The sequence below is a fragment of the Montipora capricornis genome, chromosome 14 (assembly GCF_036669925.1).
Source record: "Montipora capricornis isolate CH-2021 chromosome 14, ASM3666992v2, whole genome shotgun sequence".
Taxonomy (NCBI): domain Eukaryota; kingdom Metazoa; phylum Cnidaria; class Anthozoa; order Scleractinia; family Acroporidae; genus Montipora; species Montipora capricornis.
Window position 1 is genome coordinate 32,009,595 of NC_090896.1, and position 17,980 is coordinate 32,027,574.

At 41.4% G+C, this 17,980-nt stretch overlaps 1 protein-coding gene across 1 annotated transcript in view; it reads left to right on the forward strand.

Annotated features, from left to right (window-relative positions):
• The window catches only part of LOC138032551 (bifunctional heparan sulfate N-deacetylase/N-sulfotransferase 4-like), a 28,672-nt gene that overhangs the window by 3,318 nt on the left and 7,374 nt on the right, over positions 1 to 17,980 (forward strand). The window contains exons 2-7 of the mRNA XM_068880259.1: positions 1,568 to 2,457; positions 6,081 to 6,320; positions 6,809 to 6,994; positions 13,143 to 13,271; positions 16,477 to 16,659; positions 17,280 to 17,500. Coding sequence (XP_068736360.1) covers positions 1,568 to 2,457; positions 6,081 to 6,320; positions 6,809 to 6,994; positions 13,143 to 13,271; positions 16,477 to 16,659; positions 17,280 to 17,500 — 1,849 coding nt within the window. The remainder of the gene's footprint in view (positions 1 to 1,567; positions 2,458 to 6,080; positions 6,321 to 6,808; positions 6,995 to 13,142; positions 13,272 to 16,476; positions 16,660 to 17,279; positions 17,501 to 17,980) is intronic.

A 17,980-nucleotide genomic window follows, 5' to 3' on the forward strand; every position in this document is an offset into this window, starting at 1 on the left:
TTTCAAAACTTGTCTGCTGAGATAAAACGGATTTATATGAGAAGGATTAACAAAAGGAAACTTGCGCATTGTCATCGGTAAAGCCCAATAATTTGGTCCCGAATCGTCCCGAACCCTAACCCGGCGGTATATATATTTTTGAGTCGTGATCTAGTCTTAGCTACATAATTCCCGAAAAATGGTTTAAAATTCTTTCCGGAATTTCCCAAACAAAAGGTCTAAAATTCTTTTAGAAATGTCTAAAATTCTCCAAAAACTCTACAAAATTCCCGAAAATTCTTATAAATTTATTTTCTAAAAGTGCAAAGTCTGCCATAATAGCTTCCAAGCAAAGCTCCGGATTCCGAAACTACGATGAGAAACCGCTGCTTAGATGCACTGTAGGACCCCTTTTGGTGAGTAACCGCTGATAAGGAATGGATATGAACGGACTGACCCCTCTCTTGCTAGGTTGAATACGAAAGAACACGTTTTTTCTGGCACTCTTTATACTCATTTATCTAGCACTGCTACTTATTATCTAGCAGCGTCACTTAATTATCTATCAGTGTCACTTATTATCTAGCAGTGTCATTTAATTACATGAATCTACAAGGCAACGTACGCTTGCATATAGCTTCCTGAGAGCTCGCAAAAAAACTGAAAGTGCTAGATAATTAAGTGACAATGCCAGATAAATAAGTGACAGTGCCAGATAAAAAGTTGCAGCGCTAGATAATAAGTAGCGGTGCTAGATAATAGGAGGCATTGCTAGATAATAAGTAGCAGTGCTAGATAATTAAGTGCCACTGCCAGATAAATAAATGACAGTGCTAGATAAGTATAGTTTTTTGGATGCATGTCCGCTACACTCGTTTCTTGTGATTGCTCTCTCAGGAGTTCATCTTTTGATACTCAACTTTTCCCGTCTTTTTTGCTTTTCTTGTTGTTTATTTTTTGCGCATATGACGTAAACGACGGAATGATATGTTGATGGGCAGAGACGCACGACACCTAGCGAAGAAAAAGTATTTCTAGATATAGAAGGTCTGGGTTGTATTCTTCGTGTCTTAAGCACCTGGCCTCGGTCGGTTGTTCAAAAGGTGGATAACGCTATCCAGCGGATAAACACTAGTAAAAACAATTGAGTTATCCACCAGATAGTGATTTATCAAGTGGATGGCTATCCACCCTTCAACAAACACCCCCCCCCCCCCCCCCGAACAACTGGGGCCTGGTCAACATCAATCCTTTTTGTTTCTTTTGCTTCAGCGCTTTGCAGTACGGGGGTTGGGGGGTGGGAAGTGCTCCCGGGCACCATACGAGCCTTAGCAAGCTCAAACGAATATTTTAACGGAGAATTTTCATGCACGAATCTAACCTTTATTTTCGGCTCTAGCTTCGTAATTTTAACAATAACCGCAAAATGCAAATGTAATATTTTTCGTTCTTAATTTTTTTCCGTAACAATTATATATTTTCGATTTTTAATTTGTGGCCTTTGTAGAAACTATTGTAGATGTCCAGCTAAGCGAAGTTTTCACGTCAGTAGAATAAAGTATCTTTATCAATATTTCTTTTATTGCAGGCAAGGTGCTTTCCACGGAATTTACTCAAGCTACGGCAAGCCGTAAATTAGATGATTCCATATTGTCGTCTAGTCGATATAGAAATGACAGTCTCAAAGTGCGGAAAAAAATATTAGTTCTTCAAAAGCCCTGGGTTAAGGAACGTTCCAAGCTTTCTCATTACATTACTCGATTTTTAGATGGTTTGCGTTCATCGTATTTTGTCAGCGAAGCCGACGACAAAACTTTCATATATTTAAAAGAAGATTTGAAACCCGAGGTTTCTGTTGGAAAATATTCCCTTCTTGTGTTCGTTAACATTAAGACTTACCTGGACCTCAAGCCAAATGTCCGGCAACTAGTTAAACTGTATTGCAAGAAATTTTCGGTGGGTATTTTATATTTCATCTCAAACCACGTAGGGTATGTACCAGAATTTCGCTTCGAGGTCATCAAACCCCAGAAAGAACGACAAACTTTAGATGTGGAAGTTAACGGAAATTCGAGATTGTTACGAGTGACAAGAAGGGGTGGTTCGACAGTGAGGCCAAGCGTACCCAAAGGACAGGGAACTCGATGGAGCTTTCTGCGGTATGACCCGCGTAATACTCCTTACGAGACTGTTGAATATGCAAAAAGTCGCCGACAAAGACGGAAGCGAGATCTTGAAACGGCCTCGACGGAGCAAGCATCTGTGATCCTGGACGACGGGAAGACGGATGGCATCAAAAAAGTGTTTTTCGGTGGCGGATTTCCCTTCTTTTTGCACACTATGTTATTTATGGACAGTTTGGAGTATTTATCACCGGATAGTCCAGTGGTTTTTTCACTCGAGAGGTACCTGCAAATTGATGTGGATGATATTTTCATAGCAAAATCCGGCATCAGAATGAAGAAAAAGGACGTGTTGGTAAGTGAATGTGCTATTATTCTCAGACTCTTCATACGTTAGTTTTGGAAAAGCATGGGAACTTCAATATTCTTTGATTGCACTCACGTGATAAGACGGCCGTGTTGGTGCCAAAACAATAGAAAAATGTAGATCAAATTTTGCAGAATGATAGAGTCAAATTCACTAGACACTTTCTTTGCTATTCTTCTTTCCACCAACATGGCCTCCGTGACGTCAGATAAAATCAGAGAATTCTTTTGATTCATGGTAGACATGGTACGTTATAATGAATGTATTTTTATTGAAAGATCATTCCTATCCCAGGCTTTGACGCGACTCGAACTCGTGATCGTGTGATTTTGCTGCTCCATGCTCTATCATTCAGCTATCGAGCCGCCTGGGAGCTGAGGGCCCGTTTCTCGAAAGGCCCGAAAACGTTTCGGGCCCGGAAAGCCAATTGTTGAAACTGCCAACCGCTTGTTTTGGAAAGGCGATCTTTTAACATGTTTCCAAGCTAACTAAAAGAAACATGTCTGTGAAGTTTGACGAATTAAATCCTCTCCGTTCTTGACATACAAAGGGAATTGTGACACCCGAAAATGGCCCGTAAAGTTTCGGGACTTTCGAGAAACAGGCCCCTGGTTAGTTTGCGATCTTGTGCTATGACGTATTAGTATTAATGATGATTGTAATGACAACTAGTTTGGACAATTTCCCATGGTTTATCGCAGCTCCTTACATTGCATGGTGTTACAGCAACTCACACAATTCCTCTTTAATTGGACTTACAATAATCCCAAGACAAAACGAAAACAATGCTCGTGCAAATTTGGGGGGACGAACAACTTAGAGTATTATGGTATTTTCCGAAGTTGCCTATTACAGGTCAAATTGATATTTTTCTCTTTCTTGTAATCCTCATGAACGAGTCAACATCGAGAGGCACAGAACAAAACTAGAAAGTGAGGTTCTCTTTTTTGTGAACATGGACAGATTGGCATTTGAGAGTAGGCCAGATGACAATGTTTTAGCTGTCATGTTACTAACTAAAGTGGATCGGCGCAAAGGACTGAAATCATGTTAAAATTTTAACGAGATTAAAGCGTTCCTGAATTTAAACTGTTTACGATAAGGAGATAATCCCGGTTTAGGGCTGTAACAAACAAAACAAATCTTGTTTAGTTGGAGACATGGCGCCCCGAATGAAAATCATAGTACTTAGTCTCAAGAGGAAATATCTTTACCAATGCGAAGATTTTCCACAAATAAAGATCTAAATTTGTAGTGAAATCTATTGAACAGTAATGTTGTAAAATGACTTTCAATTATGACTTGAAAATTTGGATACGGTAAAAGTTTGCATGTGACGTCATGGGGCCATCTTGGTTTGGCAAGAACAATAACCTGTCTTTCCGCTTCATTACTAGTAGTAATCTGGGATTTTTGAAGTGCGTTTGACAGTCGCTTTCGAAGCAAAGGATAAGGGTAGGGAAAGAAAAAATCTTACAGGACCGAAGTTTGAGGATACGAGGATTTACTTCTTGAGATGGCTTCAATAAGCGCCGATTAAAAGGATGCAGGATAGTACTATATTATTTCTGCAGTCATTGTTGTAGGTTTAAGGCATGGGGAGTGACACTCCGGCGTAGACAGGAGGTCACCGAACGCAGATCCCTCGGGAGGGATGGGCAGGCCGCGAAGTTTAGCTCGTGAGCTTTGACTCTTGAAACTTACAAAATAACACTTGGTGAAAGGAGCATTTAATACTACCAGGACTAAGCCAGTGAGAGGGTGCAATGGGGAATTATAAACTTGATACTATTTTCATGGGGTTTATGCCTTGTGTGAATAATAAAGTATATTCAAATGACTGAATAGTGAAATACTTTACCCTTGGCTAGACTCTGAATCATAAATAACTGCGATCTGTTCGGTTTAAGGAGGTAATGTTGGGTGAAACGATTTTATTTAGCCTGAAATGAAGTATCTTAATTCACCCTTTGCTTGTGGCGCCTTGTATACAAAGTAGCAACTCAAATACAGTGGAAGAAAGCAATCAAATGAGTTTAAATTGCATTCGGGACAGATGTTTCTTTGGTACTTGTACGCAGCATAGTTGGCATCAGACCTGTCTTTTGTAAACACTTTCCAAAGACGGTTCCTGTATCTAATAGCCTTCCTCCACTCATCACTCATGAAAGGTACCTGATTGCCACGAACACGCACAGTTTTCATGGGTGCGTGCTCGTCCAAGATAGACGTATACATGGATTCAAATGCAAATATCTTGTCGTTTACATCCTCAAAGGAATTCATAAATGTAACGAAAGGTGCATAATTTAAATCATCACTAAATTTGTCAACATCAAAATTCTTCATACTGCGAAAACAGATTTTCTGTGATCTACATTTCGGTGAAAAGACACGATCAATAAACTTACTTCGCTCCAAAGCGGGTTGTGTCCGGTGTTGTTAGCGTGTTCTGAAACGGCTGAGGCCTGGGTACGGGCAAGTCGGATGTCTCGCTCATGTTCTTTGATTCTATCTTGCATAGGTCTTCCAGTCTCGCCGATGTAGACTTTACCGCATTCACAGGGAATCCTGTAAACCAGGCCATCTTGTTTAGTCGGCTCGACAGCGTCTTTCGGTCGCACTAGATGTGATCTTAATGTAATCTCCGACTTGAAAACAGCACGTATGCCTTGTTGCTGTAGGTAGCGGCGAAGTTGTTTGGATAACGTATCCAGACCTCCACATCGTGAGACAAACGAGAATACTTTACTATTATTGTACTTCACCACCATGAATAACAGCAACCTTTTTAAAACTCGATATACGCACGCTAAGCATGAACCAATTCTAATTGTACCTATTCCATTCCTAAATAAATCGCACGGTGGCTTGGCTGGCCAACGTGTTAGTCCGGTTGAGTCACGGTATTTGAGGCAAGTTTTACGTGTCCTTTTGATTGACTGCTTTGAGTTCTTATTTTGTGCCACAGAGACTGGAAAAGTATTGAATTAAGGTTTTATGGCTTCGTTTTATTTGTAGCGAGCTCCGATTGTTTTTTCTCAATGCAAATATCGAAATAAACGATCTTTTTTACCTCAGTTTTTTACCTTAGTGGAGGCAGTGTGGCCCAGTGGTTAGGGCGCTTGCCTTGAGATCCGGAGATCCCGGGTTTAAGACCCGCTCTGACCACTTTGATCCTGATAGTCCCTGGTTCAACTTACCAGCTTTTCTTGTAAATAGCCGACTGGTTTGCCTCCGGCCAGTCGGGATTCTTAACAGTTGTTGTTGTTGTTCTGTTCCGTCATTTCGTTGTGTTTCATTGGCCCTGAAAAGCCCCTATGGGGAGCGGTCAATTAAGTATGTATGTAACACAAGTGGATTAAAATCCAATTTTAGAATATATTAACGGGAATAAATTTTTGTGGTTTTTAATAGACTGTGCTAGTGTTTTTTTTTTCTGCTGGAACTTATTTTTGCGGATCAAGTACAATCCGCAAAATCCGCAAAAATTAAACTCCGCAAAATAAAAGTTCTACACGGTATTCAAGATTACGGTCATGCATAACCTGAATTGGAGAATGGCTGACTTTGTCTGACACGAAGATTGCTGTTAATCTGTTTCTTTGCAGGAAATGATCTCGGTGCAAGACAGGCTTGCTCAAAAAATCCCTGGGTTTAAGTTCAACTTGGGGTTCTCCGGGCGGGGCTTTAAACAAGGTGACGAGGAGGAAGATGAAGGTGACATGGCACTGATAAAAAACGCTCATAAATTTACGTGGTTTGGCCATTTGTACGATCATGAACAGCCTCACAAACACACTTACTCAGAGATCGTCAGGTCTCTGAACAAGAACGAGGAATTTGCGAAGGTATCTGCACAATTTCACGATTTTATAACCGAATACCCTTTCACTTCCAAGCTGTAACACTGAAAGAGTGCCCCCCCCACCCCCCCCCCCCCAAAAAAAAAAAATTGACAAGAACGTCGCACAAGAGTGCGATCGCGGCATCACCGTTGCCACGTAGCCCCAAGCATAGTTGTCACGACTTTACAGACGTTGTTTCTCGGACAGGTCGGGTAATCTGGAGTTACTCTGCATTACGGGTTCAAGCGCGCAGACACAGTACACTTTAATATACGAGGGGTGTCTTTGGTGGAACGATTCATATAAAGTTAAAGGTTAAGCTTTCTAGTTTGGGTGATTTTAAGAAGACTATGGACGGCTTCCTTGGTCTTAGCTTCCTAGGGCATTGAGGCTCTTCCTGTCGTTGGGCTTCACTTCTCGGTCTTGTCGAACCCCCTAGTACAACTTTATTTCAAATATAGCATAGAAACCTTGTGCAATTTCCTTTGTAGACGCACGGAATTCCAATTAACCATACCTACGCGGTGGCTCCACATCACTCAGGAGTGTATCCAGTTCATGAACCACTCTACGATGCCTGGTCTAAAGTAAGACACGTCCAGGTTACCTCAACCGAGGAGTATCCACGTTTAAAACCTGCTTGGTTAAGACGAGGGTTTATTCATAAAGGAATTAAGGTAGGCATTGTCACACTGAATTATTCCTCGCTTGGTTCGTACTTAACTCTCGCGTGAATTACCTCTCCGCAGTGCTGACAGCACTCGCCTCCCACCAATGAGACCCAGGTCTATGCCCAGACTTTTGGGTCACGTGTGGCTTCCGTTGAGTTTGTTGGTCCTCTACTTTGCTCTGGGAGGTTTTTCCGTGGGATGCGTATACAGCCACGGTAACAATTCGGGCCCATTCTTTTTGTTTATTTTTTATCTTCTTGTTTTTCTTCTTTGTAGTAGTCTTTGTAGTCACAAGTTGCAATGCTTTTTCTAAAATTCTTGTATCTACCGCGGTGTATTTGTAGCAACATGAAAATACTTTCCTGACCAGCGACTTGAACTCGGGCTCTCTCACCCCAGGAGCGCGAGCGATGTCACAGCGCCATCAAGGCGTTCATTGGTTATTATTGGAAAGTTGAAGCTTTATTTACATTTAACCTCACATGTGAAAGTATTTAATAAAGTGCACAGATGAGCTTTCTTTGAGAACGGCAAGCTTTAACGGCAAGGAGAATTTTCTACGTTATTTCTAGATCTTGCTTCGTTCTTGTGTGTTCCACTGTGAACATTACCGCATAGAACGAATACTCCAATCGACCTGTTTCTTGCGAACCAGTTTGTTCAGTCGTTCCAAAACATTTTGTGAATCGAACCAGTGTGTTCAATCGGCCATTGTGCTAAGCATTTATCAATAGAACGAGTGTGTTCATTTGGCCATTGTGACTCGACGTCCGTTTAATATTAGAAAGCTCTGTTTGGGGATTCCAACGCCATCAGGGGCACCCAAAGAGAATATAGTTCAAAACAACTTAAACATAGCAATGTTAAACGTATTTTAGTATTTAAACGGTAGATATAGGCAGATTTTTATCCCCTAAATTTTTTTTATCTGTTCGAATCTCCTAGCTGAAAGTCTAGTGATCCGAAAATTCTAGGGATCAAAATGAACCTTTTCGAAAATTTCAGCCAGAAAAAAGGCTCCCGAAAACTCTAGGTGACCTTTTTAGGGTAAAAATCCGTTAAAAATGGGCAATTATTCCATTTTTCAGATGTTCGAAAATCCTAGGACAGGCAGGCAAGCAAGAAATTTTACAACAAATGTTCCGAAAATTCTAGATCTCAAATCGTCTTCCGAACAGATATTTTCCGAAAATTGACGTTGGGTGCCCCTGACGCCATTCCTTCCAATATAGGAATCAAAAACGTGAAAAGGACATTAGGAAAACGTCTTTAACAACCAAACACAAAAAGAAACGAAGTGAAGAAAAAGAAGTACAAAAACATAGTTGCGCATGGTAAATGCCATTTCCTATGGCAAATTATCCCGCGGTTTGTCACACTTGGGTTTTAGTATACCAACGGTCACACGTTACGAAGATTACCGAGGTAAAAAGAAATCTCACGCAAAGGAAATTTAATCACAACTTCATCAGCATCGTGATTGGCTATTGTACCTCGGGCATCAAAACACCCTTCCAACTTACCACGTAAAATGTCATAGGCGCTTCGTCTGATCTTTTTTACGTATCCGTAGAAATTTGCCACGGGAAATTTACCTTGGGAAATGTCGGCCACACGCACTAAATGCAGTTTCCCGTGGTGAAAGCATCATTTACCGCGGTAAATGTGCCCAAGTAACCACACCTTATATATACAAGATTGGATGTCTTCCGCGGGGAAAATACGCAGTGGTCTCCCATGAACGGGCTTTAGTCGAAGGCGATCATGTCAATAACATTTGTCTCGAATTCTCCCAACTCCCCCTCGTGTTTAGATGAGGCTATGAAAACACGGAAAACGTCCTCTATTGCTTCAGTCGAAGTCTCGACGCCGTATATTATTGTATTGGATTGCAATACATTTATCTGCAAGGAATGCACTTGTAAGCAATGTTTGGGACAGTTGAGGTTCCTTTTTGGCCAGAACGGTTTGATAAGCTCGAACCTGCGATTTTCGGCAAAATCTCCAACAGCGATTGAGTTATAACAATCGTTTGTCTTGTTTGTCTTGCGGTTTTGTAGCTAGCCTGAAAAAAAGCAGGCTCTTCCGTTGAAATGGCGCGCGGTCGAAATGTAGGAGCTTGGTTACTTTCGAAAGAGCCTGCAGCGATCCCTGCAGTTTCTTCAGTTCTGCCCACTGCTGATCGGTCAAATCATCAAAGTGAAACGAACCAATCAGGTCCAAGCAGAAGTGACTTCTCAGATGACTGTTTATTCAAGCGAGTAATTTTTGCACGACAACAATCCAGAAACCCCGAAAAAAGATATCGACGAAATGCTAGGACAAAACCCCAACTTGCCAAATCGTCTTATGAATTTTGCAGACGTTGTAAGTGTGCGCTCAAGACGAAGTATGGTCCTCTAGAATCTTTCTCACCTCGGTACAGCTACCTGAACGTTTTTAAACCTTGCAAGAAGAGGGGGTTTCCAACATTTTAAACAAACTAGTTCTCGCTTATTTGTGCAGTCGTGCCGGTGTCACGGCGTTTTTTTGATTAAGGTAATAAAATTCCATTGTAAATTGTTCTTAGTTGTAAAAAACGTTTACTGAAACTTAAGTCTAACTTTGCTCAGCTTCTCCTTATCGAAAATTAAGACGAGAATTCATGACTGGAAACGTTTGTTCTTGTAATGAAGTAAACTTCGAACCATGGGTTTTCCAACCGAGTGGTGCCACTTCAAAAAAGTGGCATCTCCTTTGTGAAAGCGCCCTTATTCAAACTAGCAAATGGAAGGAAGAAAGAAACAAAAATATAAACAAAAGCCTTACGAAATGGCCACAGCTTAAGTCTGACTTTGCTTTTTGTCCTTATTAGAAAATCAACACGACAATTCAACGAGTTCCTAATGCGTGATTTTAAATCATGCTTAAAAGCTTCTGTCAGAAAGAAGTTCAAATTCAGATCTACTTTACGAAATGCCACCGCGAATGATTTAAACAAGCTTTTTCGATTAATTAACTGATCTAAGTCTTTTTCTCAAAGATTTATGCTTTATGGCATCGGTCAGAATCGAACTCTGCCTAGATAAACAGTTAAATAAACTGTGATTGGGGGGGGGGGGATCTAAGGGGCACCGAATTCGCTAGGACACCGGTACTTTTATTGAAGGACACTTTTCTCGAGATTCTGCACTACATGCTAAGCTTTTCGAAATATTATTTAATAACTGAAGAGATAAATAAACCGAGGCATGTCGAATCTAAAGAAATTGTTGTCATTAAACGGGCTTTAAGTTTCACATCAGGAAAGAGCCGTCCCAGTGAATAAAAGAAGGGAAGACGATCAAAATTATATTGAAAATCTCTGGGGAAAAAAGCGACCACCACCTTCATATCGTAGTGTCCTTGCACAGAAAACCGTGGCGATGACTTTCCTGACAACACTAGAAGCGTGAAAGTCTTGGTGTTAATGCCGAATGGGGATAACGATCCGTACACCAAGCGACAAAGCCACAATTTGCCTTGTAAAGAATCTAGCTCTGAAAGGATGGCAGGCAGCCGCAAACGCCTTTCTTAAAGTTGTGCACGAACCAACGCGTGAGGATTTTTTGATCGCAATCAACTGGCTTGTTAACAAGATCCTGCAAAGATGGGTCAAACATTTTGACCGCGTACTGAACAGACCGTCCTCCATCAACTACGAAACCATTGAAAGACTGCCGCAGGACCCAGTGAACACGTTACTCGACGCTGTCCCAACTCTGGAAGAGGTGCGGAAGGCCATCCGTCAGCTCTCCAGCGGCAAAGCTCCTGGATCGTACGCCATCTTAGCTGAAATCTACAAGGAGGGTGGCACAGCAGTGACGGGCAAGCTTCTGACTCTCGTCCAGATCCTATGGGAGAAGGAATCAGTCCTGCAAGACTTCAAGGACGCGTCCATTATCCACCTCTACAAAAGGAAAGGAAACCGCGAAGCTTGCGATAACCATCCTGGAATCTCCCTGTTATCTATGGCGGGCAAGAACGTGGCCACAGTCGTCCTGAACCGCTGCAACGACACTCTTGAGCAAGGGCTCCTACCAGAAAGTCAGTGTGGTTTTCGGAAAGATCGCGGGACTATCGACATGGTGTTCGCTGCCAGAAAGCTCCAAGAGAAATGTCAAGAACAGAACACTGACCTTTGTCGATCTGACCAAGGCCTTTGACTCCGTCAGCAGAGATGGCCTTTGGAGAGTCATGTGAAAGTACGGATGCCCTGACAAATTCACCACCATCGTCAGGCACTGTCTCATGATGGCATGCTGGTGCGTGTCCAAGACAACGGGGAAACATCAGAAGCATTTCCTGTCACGAACGGCGGGCAGCAGGGATGTGTCCTGGCTCCAACAGTCTTCAGTCTCATGTCAACTACCGCATCGACGGCTCACTCTTCAACCTCAGGAGGCTCAAAGCGAAAATCAAGGTGAAGGTTAGCACCATCAATGATTTCTTGTTTGGTGATGACTGCGCCCACGACGCTGCCTCGGAAAGCAACATGCAGCATAGCGTTGCCAAGTTCGTGGTGGCCTGTAGCAACTTCGTCCTGACGATCAGCGCGAAGAAGACTGAAGTCATGCACCAGCCAGTACCGGGTAACCCATACGTAGAGGTCCACTATCACTGTCAACGAACAGAGACTGAACGTGGTGGACAAGTTCACCTACCTCGGCAGTACCTCTCGAGATCCGTCATTATTGACGATGAGCTGAACGCCAGACTCGCTAAAGCAAGTGCCGTTTTTGATTGACTCAACAAAAAGGTCTGGAATCGGAGAGGCATCACAGCCGAAACCAAGATCAAGGTATACCGAGCTGCACTCCTCACCACCCTTCTCTACGGCTGCGAAACATGGATAGTCTACCAGCGGCATGCAAGGAAGCTGAACCACTTCCCCACCACCTGCCTCAGGAGGATTCACCTCATCAAGCGGCAGGAAAAGATTCCCGACACCGATGTCCTCGCCCGCGCAGACTTCCCCAGCGTCTACACCATCCTGATGCAGTCCCAGCTCCGCTGGGTCGGGCACGTGTCTCGCATGACAGACCACCGACTACCAAAGAAATGTTGTACGGGGAACTTTTAGAAGGCAAATGCTCCCAAGGAGGATAGAAGAAGCGCTTCAGACACCCTGAAGGTCTCCCTCAAGGCCTTTGGGATCGACGCTAAGTGGCGTATAGCCGTCAAGCGTGGCGCCAAAGCCTGCGAAGCGAACAGAACCGCAGCAGCTGAGCAGCGCAGACAAGTCAGGAAAGGCACCGCCAGACCATTATCTTCACCCCTCCTTAATCTAGATGTGTAGATAGTCCTCATCGTATCGACGGACAAACAACGAATAAAGAATCCAGGGAATATTGTAAATTCGAAACTATTTTACAAGCTCGACATGTCTACGAGCTTGCAGCGTTCTCTGTTTACACATTTTGTCTTGAAGGAAACTGACATGTATTTGGCTTTATTCGCGGTTCGTGTCGAACTGACCTGGAAGGTGATAGAACCGCCACAAATACAATTGCCTTAGCCACCGCAATTGAAGCACTCCATCGCGTAAAGGATTTATGAGCATTCTACGCTGTTATGTCTTTTCCTGGACAAGAGTCTTTATTGTCTTTGTTTAGGTAGAAGAGGCGCACTTTCCGCGATCACGCTTGCCTTGTTGAGTTGAACTGAAAATCTTTGTATTGTTTTAATTGACAAGTGTCAGTCGCGAATTGATCAATCAGCAATTTACGTTCAGATTCTGAACGAAAGTATTAAAAAACTGCAGGGATCGCTGCAGGCTCTTCCTTTAAAAACTAGTAACCAAGGTCCTATTTGGAGAAGGGTCTATAAACTATTAGGCATCGCGTTTACAGCAAACAGCAAATACCAGGCGTGTGTCCTTGCCTGTTAGCTACAAATATCTAGCAACTTCTCAAAAGAGAGATTAAAGTCAGAATAAACCGTCGCTGTTCAATCGAATGATTACGAGTAGTCTTTAATCTCGGCATAATTAATTTTGACAACGGATTTTATACGCCCATGCTTGCAGGGGAAGTGCCTAAAACTAAAGAAAATAAATGCATTGTTCGTTATCATTCAGATGGGAAATATGTTTGACACTTTGAACTGATCTCTGTTTTCAATTCCATCCGATTAGGTTCTTCCTCGACAAACTTGTGGCATTTTCACAACGACCAATTTCTTTCACGAAATCAAAGGTGGCAAGAGGACGCTGGACAAAAGTATTGACGGCGGAGAACTCTTTGAGGTTTTGCTACGTAATCCGGTAAGTCCGCGAAAATAGATAGACACCTCGAGTAATAGCCTGCGTCGCAGACGTAATCTAACACCGGTTAGTAACGTCACAGGTAACCCAGGTTTACTGTGTGTGCCACATAGGTAAATATAGAGAACATAATGAGGCGAAGTTTAGGTCTGGAAATTTGCCAGAAAATGGAAATGAAACTCGATGAAACTTACCATGTGGTGAGCTGTTATTGTCTTTAATACGTACACGAAGTTTCGGGAAAAGTGGTCCCCGTTCACCTTCCTTCATAGTATAGTGACAAGGTAGAAGACGGAAGCCAGCGTCGGGACTCCGATCGACCCAAAACAAGCACGATTTTTTTTCGCGAAAATCGAATCCAGTCGCTAAATAAACACGCCAGCCTCGTGGAACATGAATTTCTGTAAACCATGAATCCATTGTAGCATCTCCATAATTATTTATTTCTCTTCATCTATTGAAAGATTTGAAACTCTTGAGAAATAAAGATAGAAATGTGGACGCAAACTCTCTAAACGATGAGAAGACTGTCAAAGAACAAATACTTGTTTATTTGCACAAGACATCGAAGCATAAAGTCTACAAAAAAAAAAAATTATATATGAAAAAAAAAATATATGAAAAAAAAAATTATATATGAATTATTAGTTATAAATCTTGTAGTAAATAGTTATATTTCTTCTCATGTCTGATATTATTTTCATTCTTGTTGTTACTTGTATCATACTTTATATTCTGTCAACTCAGTCTATGTAATTAGTTAATTTATACTTACCTTCATTGTATTTTACTTTCGATCCAGGCCTTACCGTTAATGTTAGCTTTATTTTTACTCTGAGGGAGCCCAATGTCTATAAGCCTCTTGGTTTCTTTTTGGGCTTCCTCGCCACTTTCATTTGCTTTTGTGTAACTGTTTTGTTTTATCGTTATTTGTATTTCGTGGTAAATCAAATAAAGCTACTACTAAAGCTACTACTAAATACCTATTTTACATTCAAATGCCACTGCATAACATTTTCATTTCCATTTTCCGTGAATCTTCCAATACTTGTGTTACATGTGAACCTCGGCAGTTACCGATACTAGCTTTAAAATAACTGGTTCCTGGTTACAACTTACCAGTGCGAAGATTGTTTACATTACTCATTAACTCGAAGAGAGATAGCTTTGAATTTTTCAACAATTTATCGCTCAAAACGTCATACTTATAACCCATTTCTATCGCTTTTGTGTTTGTCAGCATTAGGATTTGCGATACTTCAGGTTCATGTGTTCACAAGTTTGTTTTTACATCTGATAGATGTTTAGATTTTCAATTACAAACTCTGTTTTGATTGGCCACTCTACTTCTTTGTATAAATAGTTCACCCTGAAGTCACAATAGATAGGTTTCGTTTCTAAAACGAAACAAAAACAAAACAAACATTTAGTGCTTAACTGGTTTGTTTTGGAGAAATTCTTCAGTGAAATGCCACCAGAAAAAAACCTCAGCGATCAAAAAAAGAAATGACGAAAGACATGCGTGCTAAGGTACAAATCGATTACAGAGGGTACTTCACTTTTTTAGCAGTAACAATATTATTGCTGTTAATAAACTTTTATGTGTAATTTATGGTGTGAATTTTGCAGGAAACACAACTATTTTCGACCTATTCGTGTCTTCGATCGTACAGTACGCGAGAAAAACATTTGGGCTAAACTGTCATGTACGGTAGCTGTTGTGAATCATTTATGCATGGAAAACCGCTTCCCAAAAAAACGCTGAAGTGGTGAATCTCAAAAATCCGGATTTAGATTTGATCCGAAGTATCCTCCTCGAGTGTGGGTACTTTGGATTCATGATCCGTTTTTGGATTTAAGAATCCGTTTTCGGATTTTCCCAAAAAAACGCACCCTTGGATCCGTTAACTGCGTTCGATCTCTAGTAAAATAATTTTCTTTGTTTTTGTTCTCAAGTAAAATAAAATAATTTGTTTTGTACTGATTGCCAAGAATTATTCAGGGAAAGTGTGGAGTTATAGGGTGCTTTCAGAGGTATCCGGTCAGATCGTTCCACATCATCAGTTCCTTCGACAAAAAGTTAGATCTTTCCACTTACAAGTAAACAGACAAAAGATCTTTTAAAAGAGTTAATTGATCGCCGCACAAGTGTAATACGCTGCTCTTACTATCGATCAAGGTAACTGAATTGTTTACACTGACAGTGTCAAGAACCAGCTGCAAAGTGGAATATAATAATATTGGTATCACCCAACCAGTGGACTAATGCAAATCCTGCATTTTGATTGGCTACGCTAATAGTCCTCGAGTAGCGGAAAGTGTGATGCTTTCTTTCGTTTTATTCCCAAATAAACATTCTCCAACTTGCTTATTGCCTTTTCTGTCCGACTAGATGGGTGATACGAAAACAATTAGACCCTTCGCCCTCAAGGGCCACGGGTCAATAGCCCATTTGGCTTCGCCTAATGGGCTATTGACCCGTAGCCCTTGTGGGCTACGGGTCTAATTGTTAAATATTAATAGCGCAACATTGTGGTAATGGACTTGATACAATGGCGATGGCCAAAACGAATAGTAGAACGAAATGGAAAAAAAAAACCCGATTATTGTGTTTTACAGTAGTTCACTGAGTTTCAATTCTCATGAGGAGGTTGTATAATTCAAGATTTTAAAGGGGCTATATCACGTTATTTTTGGGTATTTTGGGGGAAATCTTTAGTTAATCACGAGTTCAAAATTCGAAAAATGGTAATGTGGAATTCCTTTACTGATGCAATTATCGGTACATCACAAACAAGATGATTCTGAGCAAAAACGGACTTTATTCAGGCGATTTGCCATAAACTTGAAAAAGGTCGGGCCAATTTTTTTTCAAGATTACCCAAATGCAATCAGTTTCAATCTGGTCCATTTGTGTCCATTCATGCTCCCCTTTCCTTTTGCTGTATTTTTTTTATGTTGTTCAACAGTTTTAAGTGGTTATTGCCATGTTTCATTCTACTTTTTGGGCATTTCGTGTGTCATGAAATTAAATCATTTTGCGTGACATAGCCGTGACATAGATGGTTTTCACGTTGTGTTATCGCCGCCTTGTTGGTGGACGAAAACGAAAGATCTCTCCTTTTGTTCGTCCTCCGGCATTTGTACATTGTACAAACCCTCAAACCCTAGTATATTAAAGACTTTACAATATTTGTCTTATTAGGTATCAATTGTGATGACCCACTTATCCAATTATGGCAATGATCAGTTAGCGCTGTACACTGTCAGCCGATTGGTCAACTTTGTTCATCGGTGGACTAACCTTGAGCTCAAGTATGCTTCTCCTTTACAACTTGCTGACGTCTACTTTAGTCTGTTCCCCAAGGATAAATCTCCAGTATGGCTGGTGAGTGGCAAGGCCTCGTTTATCCCATGTACCAGAAGGACACTTGTAAAACGAAGATATGCTTCTTGTGAAAAGTTCATCTTTAAGGACGGTGCCTACTATAGTTATTGCGCATACGTTCTGCGCATCTTGAGATACTCGGGTTTCCTATCGGTGATGCTTACCAAGACAGTGATATTTTTGCGCGGTTTAAAACTATCCGGAGAAAGAACATCTTAGTAAGTAACCACGCACTTTTCAGAGATAATTAAGCTTCAATTTGGGAAAGAACGCCATACATTGCTTTGTATTTTAAAGGTTTTTACAAATATTATTCATCAATTATCTTTGAAAAATGCGGGGTTACCCCCAATTTTCTTTTTGCATTTCAATAGCACTTGTTAAGATCTACATTTCCTGCATGATCATAAACGGGGCAAAAATACCTTTGAATTAAGAGGAGGAATGCCAAGTAACGCAAAGACAGTACCGTATCTTAATGACTTCTTTCGGAAGAAGATATATATATATATATATATAAAATCATGTAATAAAAAGCTTATGCTTTTGAGGGTGAAAGTTCGAGCAAAGAATCTTCTCCACAGGTAACCTGATCTTTTTTTTATTATTTTATGTGTTAGAGTCCTTGCGATGATAGTCGCCATCTTCAGATTTGGCGCAGTGACAAATCTTGCTCCAGACTCCCCTCCTTCCTGGCGATAGGACCACCGTTTGGTGGCCTGGACGTACTAGCAGCGCTGCTCAAACTGCACCCAGATTTGTTGCACATTACCAGCGCTGACAACACAACCCTAGGAACCAGCTTCTTTAATACGGATAACTACGTGAAAGGACTAGACTGGTGAGCATTATAGTGTTCTGTGGCTTGGTTGTAAAGTTCTGTCTTCGTGAATTCGGCGCTGGTAACTGCAAAGTTGTGTTCCTGGCTGTCACCCCAAATCTAACACTAAGCCGATACAATGCAAAACTTCGTCATGGGACAACCTCGTTCCCAGGGCTTTTCACCGCTTAGAGTAGGACGGGCTGTGAAAAGCGCTGGGAGCGAGGTTGCGTCATGGGATATATGTGGCTAGGGAAATAAATTGTTTTCAAGTGATGTCACGGCGGCCATTTTGGTGTACCCAACGAATCCTCTGGGAATTGAGCTCCATTGTCATGCAAACGTTTTCCTTTGTTTCGGTGGAAAAACAAGGTTACTGATCACGTGAGTGAAAACACTCTATACCAGGGTAACATTCACCATATTCCTTTGATACATTTGCGTAAAAAGCGAGTCTGCAATGGCTGTCATCACGTCGACGGAACAATTGTTACCTGAGCT